Genomic DNA, 20,287 nt, shown 5'->3' with positions numbered 1-20,287 from the left:
CGTCTCCATGCAGTATGATAGACCTGACTAAGGCGAACGAGCATCTTTCAACAAATCCACCTCCAGAGGGTCCAGACGTTGCTAATGTAAACAGATTCTTGAGGCTTACACGTAGTAATGGCTATCAAGGGAGCTTACCTGGCCCCAGCAATGATCCCATGCAAACTGGAGAGAGCCTTGGGTAACTCTTTCAACTAAGCCATCACTGCAATGCATTCCAGCATGTGAATAGTGGCAAATAGCTTAATCTCCAAGACAATGTCACGAGTGACATTATCACTGACAAAATCGTTTTACTTTATGGCAATAGGAAACAATAATACGCAAGATTCATAGCTGACACTATGCAGTAAATACAATTTATACAGTTGCAATGAAAAACTTATGTCTTAGCAATGTTTCAGCAGTTTGACCCTCTAAGAGCCCAGTGATTAAGGATGTATATGCTGTTGGGATGTACTGCCGTAACTGGTCAATCATGGATCCAACCGATTGAATATCGTGTTTCGGACAGTATTTTCCACGCTCGTCCATCACGTTCCCAACAGCCTGATCATTCCAATGACGCAAAGCAAACAGTGGGATTGTGTCTGCTCGACCACCATTTTCCAGGTCTATGATGACCCATGTCATTCCATGAGTTCTGATCACATTTTCCCACCTCACTAACCCACAGAGACCCAGTCAGTATCAATCTACCCTTTAAATGCAATAAATATTGATCATTACTCACAATCTCTGTGCACAAGAGCAGCCCGGTGTAAAATACGTAATCCTTCCAAGATACACCTCAAACAGCTTTGTAACTCCAAAGCATTTGACGGCGGTGAACGATATCCAAGTGGCTTCAATACGACCCGATAGGTATTGGATCGCATTGAGGGCCCAGCGCATGAGTGTATGATGTATGGTGTCTGTGCAGCTGTAGCATAGAGCTCTTTTAAAGTCTAGTGAAACGACAATGAGTATTCTTCATGAAAGTGGAGTCTTAAAGTAGTGGGCTTACTTCGAAATCCGAGTAAATGTAACCAGCAAAGTTCTCAATCTTCTTTTCAATTTTATCATCATAGAGAATCAGCGTGCGAATCTGAGGACCGCAGGAATAGTGGTTAAACTGACGACTTCTGTACCAAACCGTAAAAACTTACAATTCCCATTTCTTGTGATAAAACTTTCACATCTGGTTTGAAAATACTTAGTGGTAATCCTGGGCCTTGGTCCTTCTCGTAGGCTTGAAGAACTCGAGAATAATTCATCATGAATACAGCTGCTCTGATGCGACTGATAGGAGACTGCAGATTGAGAAGTGGACTAACAACTTTGAGGGCCTTTGTCTTATCCAAGGAGAAAAACCTGGAAATATGGAAAAGTGGGATTATCAAGGGTGCCACTCCAAATCGAAGCGTACACTCACTGCATAAGCTTTCCTTTTGTAGCAGTACACAAGTACATGGGTAGTTACACAAGTTACGACCGACCAGTTCGTAGCTGTCTCAAGAAGTTCATAACTAGGATTGCCTAGCCCGAAGAGACCAGTTTTCTTTTCTTCACTCTTGTAAACCAATCCACCGTTGAACCATACACAGACGTCAGGCCGTTTAAGGCCAAGAGCAGCTGAAGACGCACCAACTGTGTCTCGATTATACTCTACTACCAGTTCCGACAGTTCACAGAAGTACAACAAAGGGCGCAACAGAATACAGTCCCAGAGAGAATGGTCTAATGACACGGACGTCTGTAAGCTTTAATGAGCGCTGCAGAACATGACAAATCTCGACGTACATAGGCCCTCGCTGCCATTAGCAGGCATGTCCAATGGGCGTACAACGTTCGACCATATATGCAGCCATGGTTCTGGAGCAGTCTTATCGACCTTGACATAGTTCAGTAGCTCCAGGTCTGCTGAATCTCCCAACCATTGTCTAATAGGAATGGATTCGGTGGGAGAGCTTTTCAGGAATGATACAATGCTATCGGTCTCCAAGGGCCCAGTATATCGAGTAAGAACACTCTGTCTCAGACCAGAAAGCGAGAAGGCTGATTGCATGACGAACGAAAGATGAATATTGAGTCAAACATGTGACATTCAAGTATCGACAGAACTAGTCAGAGAGGAGCTCACCAGGTCTTTCCGTAGTAAAAGATATCCTACTAACAGGTAGAGCGGGCCTCACCACTCTCAATGGAGATTTGGCAGATGTTGTGATGGCATTCAGTGATGTGTCGGCTCCAAGTGGCGTTTTGCATTCTGCATCCATATATACATATAATTGATGTGCTTCGATGCCATCCAATGACTTCTTGAAGTCTTCATGATTGATGAGATATATGCAGAGTCATCGATGTCAGTCACAGTGAACGTGTTCACTTTGACTTTGGCTGCACGTCCCAACTCCTCAAGTGCAGCAGATTGGTCCTTTGCCCTGTCAGAATTACGCTGAAAGAGCTGTATCCAGAGCACTACAGTGTCGCTCATCGTTGCGATATGTTTCTTCTGTCGTCAAACAAGAATTACAGGTAAAATGTCCAACAATATCCAGATGCATAAGGCAGACTGTATATAGAATTGCATTTAAAATGTAGGGATCTGGTAGGACCATGTTGCTTAACACAGCTCAACGTAAATCCTGCATACGCTAATTTGATCTAAGGTCGGAATTACGCTGGATCTTTATTTTCCTGGAGTTTACAATGAATTACAATACTATTCCTACCTTTGTCTCTTGACTCTTCTTGCTGTAACATGACACTCGTTACACTGGCCTCGGTGCATTTCGCACTCGCTCGTTATTGGGCATTTGACATTTCTGGGCATACACTTGCTTTCTGATGTTGATCACACCATTTGAAGTTCGAGGCATTTATGACATTTGCTGAGGTAAATGTCGTATAAGTCTGTATCCTTCCCAATCTGCCATATGGACTGTCCGATTCCCAGTCCAGTGTTTTGTTACGCAGATTGGTAAAGTAGGCCTCGAGGACCTCGTTGAGAAAGTCTTCATTGCCTTTCGCTACCCGAATCAGAAAGCACCACTTACAGATTCTTTTGGTAGTCCTGCAATTGACAACACGTATTGCACTGTTGTGTCTTGTCCTGGAGCTTGAAACGGTATATCTCTGCAAGACGCCATAAGCTGGGAAGTTTGGGGTCGTTGACTCGTGGCCTGTTGAGTAAAGATGACGTCAATAAGCTCCTTGGCAAAGCTTAATATGTTGATATAGAGAAACTGCTACCTGTTGTTATTTTGTTTAGTACCGATTAAGTTTGTCTGTATAGTCTGCAAAACATCCTGCAAATTGTTATAAAGTTTTTAGTTAAAGAGACCTTCGTTGGTCAAAATCTGCCTGTGCAACTAATTGTGCTCTTTCGCGTTGTGTCGGTTTTGGATCAACACTCGACAGCCCGCGAATCTCAAAGCGTCTTTTATACTGGTTATAACCTCGCATGGACTGTGAATTTAGGTTTCCTATAGATCACTCATATTTTGAGATTTGACCAGCTACAACCCTAATTTCTGGGCTTTACAAAAACTTTGAGACCACCCTTGAAACCACTGGCAATACCGGTTACAAACACAGGCTCGAAATCTGCATCAAGCGTAAATTCAAACCTACCAACGCTCTTTTATGAGCAATGACAATAATTAATGGGTATTTTCAAGATCATACCTTTGAACCACTAGTGCGAGAACACTTCTCATCTCGATACCAGCCAGCTTTTGACCGATACAGTTGGAAGGACCTCCCCCAAAGACGAGAAAGGTATATGGTGGAGGTTGATAACCAGGTTTCAACCATCTTTCTGGGTAAAACTCGGTAGCACGCTCATAATACTTGTCGTCCAATGCCAGACAGATCGGGTTGGCTTGAATCAACGTTCCAGCAGAGATTTTGTGTCCACGTATTACTATATCTTGTGTTGTTTGTCGGGCCATACCTGCAGCGGTCGGCATGATTCTGAGAGATTCCTTTATAACAGCATCCAGATATCTGACAAATGTGAAACTTAAAATCAGCATGTTCAACCTCAAGACACGGTTTGTTTATTATACAGGGTCTTACTTCATTTGAGGAAGATTGTCACGGTTTGGTAATCCAGTACGTCCCAATACTGAGTCCACCTCTTCCTGCAGCTTCTTTATACAGCCGGGACTCTCAGCCAAGAGTTTGAGGGTGATTGTCAGTTGATTTGCTGAAGTATCAACACCGCCCCAAAACATGTTGAACACGTTATGTGCTATCTCTTCAGGCGTGAATCTATAAATGGTTGGAGATGGTTGGAGTATATCCAATCAAAGACAAAACGATCCGACCTTTCAGAAGCATGAGCGTGCTCATTGGCAGCAAGAAGACGGTCAATAATGTCCCAATGAATTGTAGCATTCCATTTCTCCTGATCTGTCATGGTATCTAAAGCTTTCGAGACTTCACCAGCTTTTGAGTTACGAACGAGGTCTTCCTTGTGTTTGATGACTTTTGCCAGATAAGCATAAACAGGATCGGTGAGTTCGACTCCAACTTTAGTCGACAGACCCATCGAGTCCCACATATGAGGGCTTGTAAATATCCTCTACGGTCAACGTCAAATAGTCAGAAATACTGCAAAACGTAACAAAATTTCCAATCACATGTATAGGCAAACTCACTTTCCCGAAAAAGTCTGCGAACTGGATCAAAGATTCCAGAACTGCAGATTGTTCACTAGTCATGTCTGCTCCCTTCTTCAAACTCTTGACCATGCTCAAGTGATGCCCGAATCCAACTGTGCCACTAGTGCGAGTTGTGAGAAGCAGGTCTAAGATTGCGGCTTCTTCGAGTCTACAGAAGGAGTCTTACATGACGTCGCCAGCAAGACGATTAAAGTAAACCTGGACGTCCACAGACTCGTCTGATTTTGCAGCATCCTTCCATTGTTCAGTGATTTCATCCATGATCTCAATAACAGCATCAACAACCTGTATGTTTGGGAGTGGCAGAAGGTTAAGCTCAACTCTAACTGAAATGAGTGATGTTGAACTGACCTGATGAAGATGAGTTGGACCGAATGCCGGCTGAAGAATCTTGCGAGTACGGTTATGGTCTTGACCAAGACGAGGCAACACTCCTTTATCCATAATGCCTTTAGTCATCACCGCCAGAGTGCTCCACTTTGGAAATACTGCCTCATTCATGATCATTTCACGAAAAACATCTGGGTCGGCGATGGTAACAATGTGGTACCCAAATCCATAATCGATTTTGAATAATGGACCGTGTCGTTTGTATTGATCGATGTGGCACAGATCCGTTCGTCCTGCGTATTTAGCAACCATCGGGAGGTTTCCTGATTGCAAAGAATGTTGTAAATGATGCGTGCTCATGTTCGTTGTAAGTGGCTGTAATTCAAAAGAACGTGCCAATGATGGGATAGATCGTATCTGAAGGCACAGTTGGATTAGATTTTGCACGAAAAATTCGATACCTAAAAAATGGAAATTGTCAGAAATTTCAGTGAATGAGAATGATAGCTTTGTAGCGCTACCATGTCCAATATGCCAACAGGCTTCCAGAAACAGCGATTGCTGCACGAGAGATTTCGCGATGATGGTTTGTCCAGATGTTTGATGCATAGGAGACAGGAGGTCTCAGAATATCCCTTACACGGTCCATAACTGCTGAAACAGATTCTCCAATACTTCTTCTTCGTGTGAAGTAAAACTAACTCAGCCTCTTGAATTGTGATCAGGGCTTTTTTGGACGCAAAATGAAAAGACACGTGTAAGAATGGCTGTTTGAGGATCGTTGGCTTGAGGATCGCCTCGTATGAATGTAACATCTTATATCAAGGTCGACTGGTCCGTTTGCCTTTCCTTGCGCGAATTCTGGTTTACCAAAATAAGTTGAGGACCCTGATTTAGTCGAGCCTCATCAAAGGGCCAGTATGGTATGCATTGGACAGCAAATTTTCATTGTTGTAATATACAAGCGACCATCCATTTAGTAGGCCCATGAAACTTTGTTGGTGAATGGTTTGGAGTGCTGAATGAGCTGAATGGTGTTGATTGTAACCATGCCGACTGGACATGGTTGAGTTGGGATTTTAGATCAAGTACAGCAATAGTATACTCTCTGACCGTGAGAGGTCCCAATTCTCGTTGTAAATCAAAACAGCGGCAAAAAACTGAGGTGGTTGATGTCGTTCGCAAGCAAGTCCAGTGACAATCAAATAAACAAGATAAATGATCCAGCTAGAACTTCGTTTGGCTTGATGAGGAAGCCTGAAATGGATGTATCGTATATATTCTAAAACATGTGATAAAAAACAAAAACTGGAAAGTCTTCCAGCAGCGTCTTAAAGCAGGAAGCACGGGCTGTATTCGTATACGGACGACTTAAAATAACATCAGAGATGCCTCTTGAGTAGCTGCGGTCCGTCTTCATTGGTTTCTCCAGATCGAGTGTCGTAGGCGATGTTAGGACGTCTAAGAGACTTCAACAAGAGAATGAAAAAAGGAATTACACGGGTATCAAGGTCGAATGCTGCTTTGTTTCAGACTTTTTCTACCCTTCCGTTGGAGGTCTCGAAGCTCACCTGTATCATTTATCACAACGATTGATCAAACATGGTCATAAAGTAATGTACAATTATTGTTATTTAATTTGTAATTTTCCGCATCCAATTCACTACTTACTCCTTCTTTCAACTCTTTGGTAGGTCAGCATCATCACGCATCACTACAAAACAAGATCTGGAGTTCGCTACTTGACGAATGGACTGAAAGTATACCATATTCCTACGACAATCGTGTATGCTGGATCAACATTCCAGACCGTTTATGTGACGTCTTTGCATTGATCGTCTTTGCATTGATCTGACGACCGGGACTTCTCTCCGAACTTACCATATCGACTGACTGCTCTGAGAATACCTGAAAGGTGTTGCAAAGAAAGGCCATCTTCGGCTTGAGCGATAGGTCTTGCGCTTAGTCCAAACACAATTTCTTTTGAGCAATAGAGAAGAAACATCATCTTCCTAGTTTATATAAATTTGTGCAAAACCCACTTTCCCTATACTTTGTTGTTATACATCTTTTCTTATACATCCCTCCTTAAATTCTTTGCATTCATAATACACGACTTTTGATACCTCTTGATTTGTTCCATCCAAACTGTTTGATGGAGCTATTCTTCCTTGCCAACCATATGTTGAACAGGTTCGACCACTTTTTTATGGGCAGCTAAAGAAAAGATGGGATAAATCAGCTGTTGAAGCTATACCGAAAACGAAAACAATTTTGAATAGCAGGGCATTTACTGTTGGTGGTAGCTTTCTTGGCCTTTTCGGAACGTTCAACCTTTTGTTGCTTGCGTGCGTTTTCTTTGGCTTCCATTTGGAAGAAGAGGGTGCCGTCATATTGTCGTCGGATGTTTTCCTTTGTAATCTGTGGTGAAAAGAAATCGTAAAGTCAGATTTCAAAGATTTTCGGATGACGGGAGTTGGGTTTGTTCGATGGCGTGAAACTTGGAAGGGCAAAATCAAAGCAGCCAAAATATAACCAAAATGATGATACGAATCATCGACACTTCTTTGTATCATGGAATTCCACTTACGTAGCTGTCAGACCCAAAACCAGAACCTTCACCACACAATAGCCACAAGGTGAAGTACCTAAAACGATTGATTAGGCGGTTAATTTGACATCAGGTCACAACTTCCTCCAACCTATTTTTGACGTACTCGAGGAAGCATGCAATCCAGCCAAAGATATCCCAAGGACGACGTTGGTGAGACAACATCATACGAACTTCAGTAGCAGTCAATGCATCTTTGCGAGTTTTACCAAATCGAGAGAACAATTCTTCGAATTGGTCTGGTCGGAATCGGCCTTCAGAGTCTAATTTGATAGAAGAGAGTGGTGTGTGAGAAGCAATTTTTGATGGCCGACTGGCTTGAAGCATCAAATGATTTGATGGATGTGCTTTTTTAGCATACCGTAAATGTCAGTGTCACTTCCATGTTTCACTTTGTGAATATTGGCAATGAAGATAGGTAGCGCTGGGTTTGGAATCCAAGATGCTAGGTGACGTGTATTGACATGTTAGTTCTCGGACAAAAAAACGGATCATGGTATTGATGATGGTGTGGCTTACTTTGAGTAGGGTAAGCCATATTCAAGTGAATGAAGAGCATAGCCAAGAAGGAGTATGACATCACGAAGCCCATTCTTCGAAATCCAGAGTATGTGTTCCAAGGGTATACGACTCCATCATTGTCTCTTTATGAAAAAGTGGATGGAAATGGTGTTGGAGTGAGTAAGAGTATATGAAGTACTGTAAAAATCCGGTAGAGAATGTTTTTTCTTCTACAAGGTTATCATACAAACTAACACATGTCAACATGCTGACATGTCCGAAGAGTTCAACATCGAGATAAGTTCCACGATGCATTCCCTCGATCGTATAAACTGATTTGGATTACACCGCACGTGTGCGATCGATAACCTCAATCCCGCACAAACCCAACAAAATCAAAAACCTCACTTACGGATCAAAGAAGGCAATGTGTTGTTGAAGTACAGAGTAGTTCTTGTGGTGTATGTCTGAAGATCCATTCGGGTGCTCAGCAGAAGCTATCGTAATATTGTATGCAAATCAGTAAAAAAAACTGGTTCTTAAACTTTAATTGACATGTGCAAAAATCATATGAGTGAAATGTTGGATCTACTCAACGAAAGTGTCGTAGACTTCAATGTTCTCGTGGACAAGATATTGGATCGAGAGCACTTACGAGCGAGATTGGCACGTGGAATTCCAGCATGCGGAATCTTTTCATAGACGTCTGTGGATGGAAGTGGGTAGGCCTTGTGGACGGGAGCTCCATCCACCCTAAGTGATCATTAAAGAGCAACTTAGTTTTGAATTCAAGATAATATGCTGCTTGCTGCAATGCAACTTACGTGGTTTCGATTGGATCTTTGTGAGCGTCTTTAGCCATTCTTGATTGCTTTTTGAATCGTTTTGGTATCAAGTCTAAAGGAAAAAGTAGCTTTATTTAGTATTAGATTCAATATAATAGGCTTGGTATGCTGCCTTGTTGCTTACTAGAGGCCTTGTTCTGTTAGATTCAGAGTTGTTAAAGTTTGCAATTTTTGGAGTTTGGATGGTTGTGAGACTGGGAGTTTCTTTTTTTCACTGATTACAGCCTGTGGAGAAAAATGCTTTTCTTCGCGAGGATATAATTTGACATGCACTGAACTTTGACAGCTCCATCTCGACGTGATATTTTTGACATAATGTGCTCTGATGGTGGGAAGGTGCTGACAGTTGCAACAGGGACCTCTTGAACAAATTCACGTCAATGTGAATACATGAGCTTGATATTGACGCGTTTTAAAAGTGGTAGAGCCTGCGCTTCGGTTGTTTCTGGTGTCATCTAACCTGTCAAACACACAAATCGAGCTTTGAGTTTCGATCTGATGCAACCTTGGAGAAAATGGAGAAAGAAAAGGAAAGGAATCAGTCAGATCCTTCTGTTAATGAGAATGAGCTGTGAAAACAGCACTGATCTGTAAAAGATCTACCGCCAACCAAAACTTCTGTTGCAGGAGCGCTGATCTCGTAATCGCTATAGTTAGGAGTCACACGACATCAATCGAACCCCAGATTTACATTCAAATACACATCAAGTTAATTTGATCATACAGAAATTTCAGCACCAGTTACACCCTTGGCGACACTGCAACCTTAAAACATTCAGAAACGAGTGCAATCGTCCCCTCATACTTGACTTCCAAACTCTGCTCGACCCCGCCAGTCTTCACCTCTTCAATCCTAAACTTCAAAAACAGATTCGCCAGCACAAGCCGTAACTCCAGCAAACTAAAGTTCCTTGCGATACAGTTCCGAGAACCAACTCCAAACGGCCAATACCCATCGACGAACTGCGTATCTGATATAGTGCCTGCTGGTCCACCAGGCATGAATCGTGCTGGGTTGAATGTCTGTGGTGTTTCCCATCGATGTGGATCCAAATGGGATGCGTGCATGTTGAGCATGATGGTCGTGCCCTCTGGGATTGTGTAGCCTGATAGAACCATTTCGGTGGTCGATACTCGAGGCAGGCTTTCTGATATTGGGAAGAGGCGCATTGTTTCGTATAGGGCAGCTAAAACAACGAGGAAGAGATACCATATGCATGCGGTTTTCAAAGTAGTTCGATTTGCAAGGTACTTACCATTGAAATATGGCATCTGATTTCTAATGTGATCTGCAGATATATGCCCGTTGGCTCCAAGTGGTGCAGCATCGATCTCAGCTAGAACGAGTTGAAGGTGTTTGGGATGCCGTATCATGTTGATTATGAAGAAACTCATAGTCTACAACAACAAGTGAATCAGAAAAGGTTTTGCTTTGACGACAATCATCGCATACCGACGACGTTGTATCAGACCCAGCCAGTAATAGGTCCACGGCATTAGCGATAACTTCTTCATCCTGGATCGAGAACCGATTCAATGTCAGACCCAAGTATTTTTCTTTTGGCATCAACCGTACCTCAAGTTTACCAGCATCACTTTCAGAAACATCTAACATGACTTGCAACAAGTCGATCCTCTTTTCAGACTTTCGCCTTTTGGCAATCAGATTTTGCATGAAAGTGAACACGCTCTTTGCACTTTCGGTTCCTCTTTGAATCTCTGGAATCCAAGGATGCAAAAAGGTAGGGTATGCTGAGAGGTATGTTCCGACCTATACAAAAAGGAAGTCCATTAGATTAAGCTGATGTTCAGATCTGTGACATCCAAACATACTCTCGATAGAGCCTTAATATCATCTACAAGAGGATTATGACCCTTTTCAATCATGTGAAAGTCATCAAATGTTGTTGCTCCTATTGCGAAAACAAATTACAAAAATGTTTTCCGTATAAAGGCATTTCTTAATGCACATATTCTAAAGAACTTACCAACAACATCCAGCGCAACCAGATTACAATCACTCCAAATATTAGTTTCCAGCACGCCACTACTACTAGCAGCACATCCATCCGCATACTTTCTGAACAAACGATTCGCAATCTCATGCATGGTAGGCTCCAATCCGGCAAGATACTTGACACTAAATCCATGCGACAAGATACGGCGAACTCGTCGATGTTCATTCTTATCGAGGATTGTAAACATGGCTGACTTGACACCTAGTGCAAACCCAAAGTGAAAGAATTTGTAGATGTGGGATTTCGGGAGCTCGTTTTGAGCTACCCCTAAAATATAGAGAAATTGGATATGAATTTTATGGTAACAAAAAAAGTCGTTACAACACTAAGTACTTTACCACACTGCCTAATCAGCTCAGGCGACGCAACAGATATCGTATCCCTTCCTAAAGCAATGAGACCTCCGTACTTTTGATGCCAGGTAGTGGTAGTGTGTTCGATCGAGCCTCCAAAAAGTGTCAAGAGAAAACGGTATGCTGGAAGCAATTTCACCGTCAGTGGTGTTGGTACATGTTTTAAAGGGGATAAAAGATGAAAATATAGGATATTTAGTAACAGTGGTGAGCCAGCTAGTGCTACTGCGACCAGTAGTGGCCTCATGACGGACATCGCTGCCATGGTTGATGTTGATTACTTTCTAGACCAAAAGAGCTCTAGATAGATCAGCGGCCTGCGATATGCAACTTGAGTGCTTTACGATAAGAATCGATGCTAGTAAGTTAGGTTCTAAATCCAAGGATCACTTTATCAGCGTCACTACAAACTTAAGTGTGAAGAATTGAGCGGTGCAAAGCGTGTTGCTTCAAACAATTTCCAGACATTCCATTCAAAATACCCTCAAAAACCATATCTCATACCGCTTTGAGGGGCGACCGATACAAGGTTTTCTCAGCTTTCCTGTTGTCGCGCTTTTTACAAAACATCAAGTTGGTCGTAGGATGGACTCTCACGTCAAGCGGTTCGCTAAGACCTTGTTCAGGCCACGAGCATCGAGCAAGGATGATCGCGCTATTGATGTCGTGACGAAGGATGCCACGATTATCACTGGAACGGAAAATGTTGACGACGAGTATGTTTGGATCGTTTTCATATCAGTGTACTGCAAAGAACCTTCTTCTAACGGATGTAATTGTAGATCTGTACCTGGCTTTCGCAAAGATCTGGTCTGGAGTGAGGATGAAGAAAAGATGTATGTAGCATTTGAATCCATGAGTTTGTCAATTGCTAGTGAGGGCATCACAGGATTTTGGAACAAAGGGATTAGAGGGATCTTGAATCCATTTTGAGAGAATTCAGAGAATGGGAGGCCGGATCGTGTAGCTCTGTGTTTGATGAAGCATATTACGGGAGATCATTGGCTGAACCTGACATATTTTGGCTGCACTTTTATAGGATCGTCAAGAAAGTGGATAGGAGTATACTAATTCTAATGGGGTTCATCTTCTTTGTTCTTCAAGTGGATCGAGGGAATATTGCTTCTGCTTTGAGGTAGTTCTCGCTGGACAAAAAAATAAATCCGTGGGCCTCACGCATTTGACTTTAGTGACAACATAACAGGAGACACGAACATGAGCGTCAATGATTTCAATCTGGGAACAGCAGTGTTTGTTCTCGCATACTCTTGCGCTCAAGTGCCACTGAACTCGCTGACGCGGCTATTTGGTCCGAGTATCACGATACCTGTTTCGTGTATATGCTGGGGGATTGTCACGGTTTCTCAGGCTTTTATATCCAAGTGGGTAGCTAGTCGAGCAGAAAGCGGTTTGCACTTCGACCTTAATTCGATCATTCAATGTTTTTTAGCCGAACGCAATACCTGATAACAAGAGCTCTCCTGGGCGTCGCAGAATGTGTCTTCTTACCAGCCGCAATCATGTATCTGAACACATACTACAAGAAGGGTGAATTCGCTACGAGGCTATCATGGCTATATGCAGTTTATGGTATTGCCAACATCTGCACTGGATTCCTGGGATTTGCTATACTGAGAATGAGGGGAATTGGTGGTCTTCCTGGCTGGTCATGGATGTTTATCATTGATGGTGCTGCTACCATCATTCTGGGGCTGGTTTGCTTGTGAGGGTGCCTCCTTTCTCTTGCGTCATCCCTATTTTCCTTCGTTTTATGCATTCTAATGTTTTCGTGTCTTCAGTTTCGTGATTCCAACCAACCCAACCAAAACAACAAGTTTTCTTCGCCGCAACCCCCTCTTTACCGAACGGGAAGCGCAAATATCAGTAACGAGAGTTATACTAGATGACCCAACAAAGGCTGCTAAGTCGCGAGACTCGTTTACTCGACAAGATATCGAAGAGTCACTCTCAGATTTGAATATCTGGATACACGTCTTCATTGGCATCTTTTCTCAGATGCCTTCTCCACAAATTGGACTGTTCTCATCATATGTAATCAAGTCGCTTGGGTTTGATACTGTACGTGATCTTGAGCTTCAAAGTCATAAGATACGGTTGCCTACTACTTTTTTGCTCTTCCCCTCATCAGGTATACGCCAACCTCTTAACAGTCCCAGCTAGCATATTTGGCGTTATCGCTATGGTGACAGTGACTAGATCATCGGACAAACTGAATGAACGAGCGTATCATTCAGTGTTTGCTCTTGTATGGCAAGCTGTTGGGTTGGTATTGTTGGTACTGCTACCTGACTCTAAATGGCCACTGTATGCTGCTTTGATCTTCACGTTATCATGTATGTCTTGCAGTGTTTCATTCAGCTGTGAAAGTCACCTGAAGAATACTTCCCTGTTTTTGTGCAGGGCCGTCCTTCCATCCGTTACACGTATCGTGGCTGGCTAATAACATGAATCCCATGAACAAGTGAGTTTTAACATCAGTGCCGTAATTCTATGTCCCTGCATGCATGATTTTTTGCCTCATTGCTTCACATGACTCCACTAGACGATCCATCGCCACGAGTATGCTCATATCTGCTGTCTCATTTGGACAAGTTGCTGCATCTCAAGTGTATAGAGATGACGATGCACCCAGATTCAAGCGTGGGAACTCGATCTTTGTTGGGACTACATTACTTGCCATGTAAGTAAGTTGCTGACATAGTGCTGAAAACTGTTAAGAAGGTTTATGTTTCCCTTTTTTGCCCACTAGCCTTCTGGTACTTTTCAAACACTACCACTACCAATGGGTGAATCATCGACGTGCGAAGAAATGGGCTTCCATGTCTGAGGACGAACGAGAAGAGTATTCGAACAAGACAAAAGATGTTGGAAGCAACAAGTTAAATTTTAGATTCAGACCCTGATGCGGGTGAGACTGCGAAGATGGAACATGCATAGTTCGGCTGTCATTAATCGTTTTAGTTTCTCCCTAGTACTTTAACTATTTTAATTTACTCATGAACTAAATACAACTAATTTCACTATGGATACGCAGTCCCTGCCGTTTGAAGTGCTTGATGCAAATCCAAGATAGTAGATCTGGTCTTGCTGATCCATACTGTTGTATGTTTAGAGAAGTCATGTAGATCCAAGGTTCAGACTGTGATATTGACTAGAGATTGGACTAACAACATACAAGATCGAACTGAAGCAATTCTTTTCTTCTCTAAGTAGACTATAGTGACTCCTAACTAAGTAAATATAACTAATTCTACTGTGGAAACAGATTTGTCTCTGCTTGCAATGTTCGATGCATGTCCAAGATTTTGGATCTGGTTTCAGATTCTCGTTGGCGATACACTAATACACACGCAAAAAACATTTATTAGCACATTCCATAGCCAGAGACAATCGATCAAATCCAGCCTACCAGGATCACAAAGCATCGACCGATTCCTCCTCAGCTCATCACTGAACTGCGAACTAGCCATTTCATACCATTTCGTCTGAGGAGGTCGACAGCTTTCCTGTTACCAAAGAAAGAAAGCGTATATCATCAATTTCTGAGGGATGTTTTTCGCATTCGATAGAAAGACTCTCATACCCATTGTTGCGCCCACAACTCAATCAGCAACCTCTTCTCCTGTCTCCGTAACTCTTCTAAATTAGTCTCACTCGGTACAGCCCACGTCGCATCTCTCGGTAGCCTAGCATGTCCGAAATTATCATTTCGTATCCCGAATCTGATTTCACGATCATGCACATGTGGGATGTTTCCTCGGTGTGTTAATAGATGGTCTCTGCAAAAAAAAAACAAGTGTAAGTCCAATAATACGATTGTTTGCGTACCGATCACTCCCTTCTATACCTATTCAACGTATCATACGTCGTCATAGAAGCAAGTCTCGTACTCTCGTGCCCGTTATTATATCTCTCTGACGCCAGATTTCGAATCTGCGTGTCTAACTGACGCACATCGTTGCGTGTCTCTTCGCCAATGTTGGAAGCGTATGAGGATTGCAGGGAGAGGCCAGCTAGGGATGGGATGGCTCGGGATTCTTCTTGTGGCGTATCGATTGCCTCTGGTGTGCCATTTATCGAGTCTGATGAATCAAAAGATGTGCGCGTTGGTGAATTGCCTTGGATGCAGAGGACGCCGTGCACGGAAGGGTTGATCCATTTTTTATCGTCGCGATTCAGGTTGGATAGGTAGCGTTCGTGTAGGGAGCCGTATAGTGAGAACATGGTTTGCCAAAAAACAGTCGGAATTCACACAACAGATTGAGGGGTGACTCTGCCGTTGATTTTATATCATTACAGTCGGACACACAAAAAGGCAGCAATTACATTTTCAGGTTTCCTTCATCAAATTTCTTCTTCTCTTCTCTATATTCCCCCCGCTTCTTTTTGAGGTATTTTCCATTCAAGACTCACAAACAGAGACAACAAAACTCACTGCCAAAAATCTCAACACCCACATTCCCATTCCTCAAGTTGAGCTTGGTTCTGGCTGTTGCTCTTCATTTGATGTAACAGCGAGTAAATCAGATGGACGTAATGGCTATATGAAAATGAGTGTTAGGCTCAGTTAAGTAAACCCCAAAAAAATCTGCTTCGCTTGCCTCGACCCGCTCCTGCTCAACAGCACCACCATCACCCTCCTCATGATATTCATCCAGCCGAACTTCTTCCTCATCCTCAACCTCATTCACTTGCAGTCGACCCATATCATCCACTAAGTCCGAAGCAGAATCAACACTTCCAGCACCAGATGGGAATATCATGCCGTGTGGCATGGGATTACCAGCATATATGGCGCCATATGGTACACTGCCGTATGGTACTGGAGACATTTGGAGCGGCATGCCTGGTCCCTATCGTATATGAAGGGTGTGAGACGACAAGGCAAAAAATTCAATCCACTACTGGGGCTTCCGTACAATTTTTCGATTCTTCGCCTGTATAGTCTTGAGTCTCTTTTGAGCTTCACTGTCGGCGAATCGGACCTGTAATGCGATATCCGTTCCAGGAATTGTTTGGTCGTTGAATCGTGTTATGACATTAACTGCGCTTTCACGAGATTCCAGCCTGGCAAACCCAACTCCACGGGATTTTCCGTTTGCTTCTCGTAGGACTTTAGCTGATAGGACTACTTGAGGTTTTATGAGTTCAATGAGGTTCTAGAGGTATTCCTGTTTTGGTTAATGTATATCCAATTTTGATTAAATGAAGGCAAAAAACTGGAATCCAAAACGCTGGTTCATGTCTTTCAGACACAAGCTGGTACGTACTGTTTCAGTGTATTCCACTGGCAAGTTTGAAATGTACACATTTGTTGATCCAGGATCTTGTAAATCAGACATCCTGACATTGAAGTTGTCCTACGGAAACATCACGACTTTTAGTACGATCTCGTATTTTTGCACAATCACAAACAAAAATTCCCCAGCGAGTTTACATACCGAATCCAACCTTGGTCCCACTCTTGCAAACGACACTTGATATCCATTTGCCTCCAATCCATTCATGGCAGCCCGAGCCTCTGATTCACGTTCATACATGACAAATCCAAAACCTTTACATTCACCGGTTTGCAGGTGCACGATAGCTTTTGCACTTACTATAGAACCAAATCTGTTTGATTTGGATTTGAAGCATTAGAAAAATCCGTTGACAATTTTGCGTGTGAGGCAACAACAGAAGAAGCTTGCGATGACTACCGTAAAGGACTTACTCTTTGACAATCTCATAAAACTTGTCATCAGTCATGGTAGGATCTAGACCACGGACATAGACATTAGTATTCAATCCCGCTGGTCCCATTTGATTCATCTGTGGCGACATATGTGGAGCTATATTCCTCAATGGTGATCTAGGAGGACCCATCATCTGATTCATCATGAATCCAGGATTCATTCTCGGAGACTGCTGATTCTGAAACTGATTCATATTGTTTGGCACTATTATCGGTGACATGTGAGGGCTCATATTAGGTGACATTACTGGTGACATATGAGGTGATATCAGTACTGGTCTATTACTAGTATTATTTGGTCTGGCTGGAGTTGGGAAGGATGGTGCAGGCATAACGAGAGACGGTATTGAATCTACGTATGGTCGTTCGGGTGAGTAGAATGCGAATGGTGACATATTGAGGTTTGAGTTTGTTGAGGGTGATGGCATGGTTTGTACTGAGGATTGCGAGCTGTGTTGGGCTAGTTCTGGCATATAGTAATAGAAGGGGCCGATATATGGACTGTCTACAATCTGTTGCTGTTGGTTGACATCGTAGTACATGGTTGGCTGTTGTTGACCTTGGTGCTGTTGCTGCTGAGCATATGGATCAAAGAAAGTTGGACTATACATTTGTTGTGAGGGCACTGGTCTAGATGGTGGCGATATGAATACATCTGCTGGCCTGACTTGTCTAACACCTGCGGTTGGTCTCGGTCGTTGAGTGACAGCATCTTTACCGTTGGCGTATGGTTTCATGGTAGGTGGCGTAGCAGGAGCTATATCGTCAGATAAAGAAGAGACAGTAGAGCCAGCAGAAGAAGCAGAGGATGAGTGGTTTACGTTTGGTGACGGCGGAGTGATTTCAGAAGCGTCAGTCAACCCGACCTCATAATCCACCTCGTTTATAGAAGTCTTTACGTCCGTTTGTTGCGATTGTTGAGCTATTCCAGTTGATTGGTGGGAGGTTGCTGCCATCTAGAGTGTGGTGAAACCACCTTTGGTTTGGGTGTTAGTAGCGGTGTACCCTAAGCGATCAGCTACTAGCTAGATAAAAGTCGAAGCTCCAACTGAAGCTTGAATGACCTATGATATCAAATTTTCTATCAGCAAGACACCAACCAAGTTCACACGTGTGGAAAGAGAAGAGATGCAGTTTGACGAGACATCATAAGACCATACACAACATGCAGCGGATTTTCATATTCAAAATCGATATAGTTTGGCAATGAAAGTGCCTATTCTTCAATCGAAACAAGAAAAAAAAACTTGGGTGACAGGAACTTTGACTTACTAGTGCGTTTTTCCAATGCGGAGGACGTTCGGCTGTTTCGAAGCCTTCTTTGACTTAACCACGAGCTGATTACTCTTACTCAGGAACGATAAAACAATCGAGAACTATTTCTCTGCTCCTATTTAGCTTGTAGTAAGAGTTTGGAGATTTTTTCCTTTTTGGAAGGCTTGAATGGATTGACCAATCAGATTGCTCGAAGCGAAACGTGCGAGTCTGCGACAGAAAGCTCAACGAACAAAAAGAGTCATGGAAGAGAGGCAGTGAAATCTACGATTTCGTGTATGTACGCGGTGGTGAAGCTTTGTCCCGTTTCTCAAGGTACACATACATGTCGCGAAATATTCATAGTTGAAGAAAAGCTCTCAGCAGAGAGTCTCGCTGAGCAACAAATTTCTATAGCAGGGTTCTGAATGTTTTCTTTAATTAACAGCATTTATAGCACTTCTTTACTCTTAAATTGGCTTGGAACGACCCATATGGCTGCAGCACGCTATTTGCGTCCCTGCATCTAGCTCGATGATTGTGTTTTTGATGGCAAAGACATCGTTGGAAGGCTACCAGTAGAGCTGGTGTTGAAGATTGCAAGATATACGGAGGGATATCGTGGCTTACAATCAGACCCCAAACAAGTTGGTATCGTTGGCTCTCACGAACGACAGGATGTCTGAAATTCTGTTCCCTCTTGTTTGGGAGGAAGTCAACGTCACATCTTCCAATTAATTACACCATTCCCTCGCTGCTATCACAAACGAACGACTTGTTCCTGTACAAGCCGTCAACGGCATCCGTGCCTTAAGGTTGACTAAAACGTCGAGCCTCATCAACCGGCCACCAAGCGTCGATCCTGCACGACCGTGTAGCAATATAAAAGCAAATCATTTCAATATCTTGCAAGACATGTCGATGGTCAAGAGTCGTTTATTAGTATTGGTGTCTCTCTTTACGCCCAAAGTAAAATCAAAGTTTCAGCTCTGCTTCCAAAGCCCATTAAATCTTTCAAGTTTCCACCCCCAAATATTATTATTTCTTCAACCATTAACCTGCTTGTAAGTCATGTTTAAACCTCGACCAAATGTATCCTCAGTCTCTACACCGCCATCCTCAATATCCTTTTACGAATTACAATTAAAAATGCCATGAGGGCAAGAAGCCAGATTCAAAGTAGCATTATGCAGAGGCCACAAATTATTCGCCGAGTCATACCCCTGAGAATCCAAACTGTACAAGCACAAATTATCCCCATAATAGCAAGTCGTGAATGTGTAATCTGAGGATGCGAATGACGCAGTAACATTGAGCGCAGTTCCACCCAAATCAACGGTAGTACAACAGGATGGCTGGCCTCCATTCGTTTCGTCTACACAAATCCGATACCAGTTGGGACAGCCGTTGCCAGCTGGACATACAGTGCCGTCATTGTATGTGCAAGTTATGGTCGATGTCGATTCATTGAAACTTGAATTTGCTGGGACCAGGCTGTAATTGGATAGAGACGGTGGACCTTGATATCAAAAAATGTGTTTTTGAATGTAATCGGTGTGTTGCCGGATGTTCAAGCTATACTTACATCCATATCCTTCCGTGTAACAACGGTTTAAACTTGCATCTACGAATCCAGGTGCTGATACTGCAGCAACAGTTGTTGCAGCAGCAGGTGGAGTCGTGGTAGTTGGTGTAGCAGATGCCATATTGCTCTTCATTTAATGGAAGGACATGTTAATTGACACGTCAATACTTCTGTCAAGGACTTTGAAGCTTGTTTCGAACTTACGGCAGCGGGAGCAGCACTAGGAGCGACACTGGCAGCAGGAGCATTAGCAGTAGTTCCACATGTCCCAAACCCAGTCTGGCATCCGACACCACAATGTCTAGAGCATACAACGGAACGAGTCAATAAGGTATCGTAGCATGTAACTGGTTTGCGATAGAAAC

The 20,287-nt window shown here is 43.0% G+C and overlaps 4 protein-coding genes across 4 annotated transcripts; 1 reads left to right on the top strand and 3 right to left on the bottom strand.

Annotated features, from left to right (window-relative positions):
* Nucleotides 1-7,161: 7,161 nt before the first annotated feature.
* Nucleotides 7,162-8,974, bottom strand: SmJEL517_g02581 (plant seed peroxygenase; the record flags this gene model as incomplete). Its single annotated transcript, XM_031168509.1, has 9 exons — nucleotides 7,162-7,217; nucleotides 7,295-7,421; nucleotides 7,591-7,648; nucleotides 7,718-7,874; nucleotides 7,973-8,056; nucleotides 8,131-8,255; nucleotides 8,525-8,609; nucleotides 8,768-8,865; nucleotides 8,937-8,974. The coding sequence occupies 9 exons, from the start codon at nucleotides 8,972-8,974 to the stop codon at nucleotides 7,162-7,164; spliced, it is 828 nt and encodes a 275-aa protein (XP_031025494.1).
* A 2,939-nt stretch (nucleotides 8,975-11,913) lies between these two features.
* SmJEL517_g02580 (uncharacterized protein) lies at nucleotides 11,914-14,252 on the top strand (the record flags this gene model as incomplete). Its single annotated transcript, XM_031168508.1, has 10 exons — nucleotides 11,914-12,044; nucleotides 12,111-12,164; nucleotides 12,368-12,463; nucleotides 12,519-12,710; nucleotides 12,779-13,051; nucleotides 13,128-13,407; nucleotides 13,478-13,682; nucleotides 13,750-13,810; nucleotides 13,892-14,029; nucleotides 14,099-14,252. The coding sequence occupies 10 exons, from the start codon at nucleotides 11,914-11,916 to the stop codon at nucleotides 14,250-14,252; spliced, it is 1,584 nt and encodes a 527-aa protein (XP_031025493.1).
* A 347-nt stretch (nucleotides 14,253-14,599) lies between these two features.
* Nucleotides 14,600-15,573, bottom strand: SmJEL517_g02579 (uncharacterized protein; the record flags this gene model as incomplete). Its single annotated transcript, XM_031168507.1, has 4 exons — nucleotides 14,600-14,688; nucleotides 14,759-14,855; nucleotides 14,933-15,128; nucleotides 15,197-15,573. 4 exons carry the CDS (start codon nucleotides 15,571-15,573, stop codon nucleotides 14,600-14,602), a joined length of 759 nt encoding a protein of 252 aa, XP_031025476.1.
* Nucleotides 15,574-15,817: 244 nt separating this feature from the next.
* On the bottom strand, nucleotides 15,818-18,039 carry SmJEL517_g02578 (uncharacterized protein; the record flags this gene model as incomplete). The annotated part of the gene is made up of 6 exons (XM_031168506.1): nucleotides 15,818-15,889; nucleotides 15,957-16,202; nucleotides 16,269-16,508; nucleotides 16,620-16,709; nucleotides 16,791-16,962; nucleotides 17,063-18,039. 6 exons carry the CDS (start codon nucleotides 18,037-18,039, stop codon nucleotides 15,818-15,820), a joined length of 1,797 nt encoding a protein of 598 aa, XP_031025477.1.
* Nucleotides 18,040-20,287: the final 2,248 nt, after the last annotated feature.

Source organism: Synchytrium microbalum, assembly GCF_006535985.1.
Source record: "Synchytrium microbalum strain JEL517 chromosome Unknown SmJEL517_scf0011, whole genome shotgun sequence".
Classification (NCBI taxonomy): Eukaryota; Fungi; Chytridiomycota; class Chytridiomycetes; order Synchytriales; family Synchytriaceae; genus Synchytrium; species Synchytrium microbalum.
This window is presented reverse-complemented; position numbering and strand designations above follow the sequence as displayed.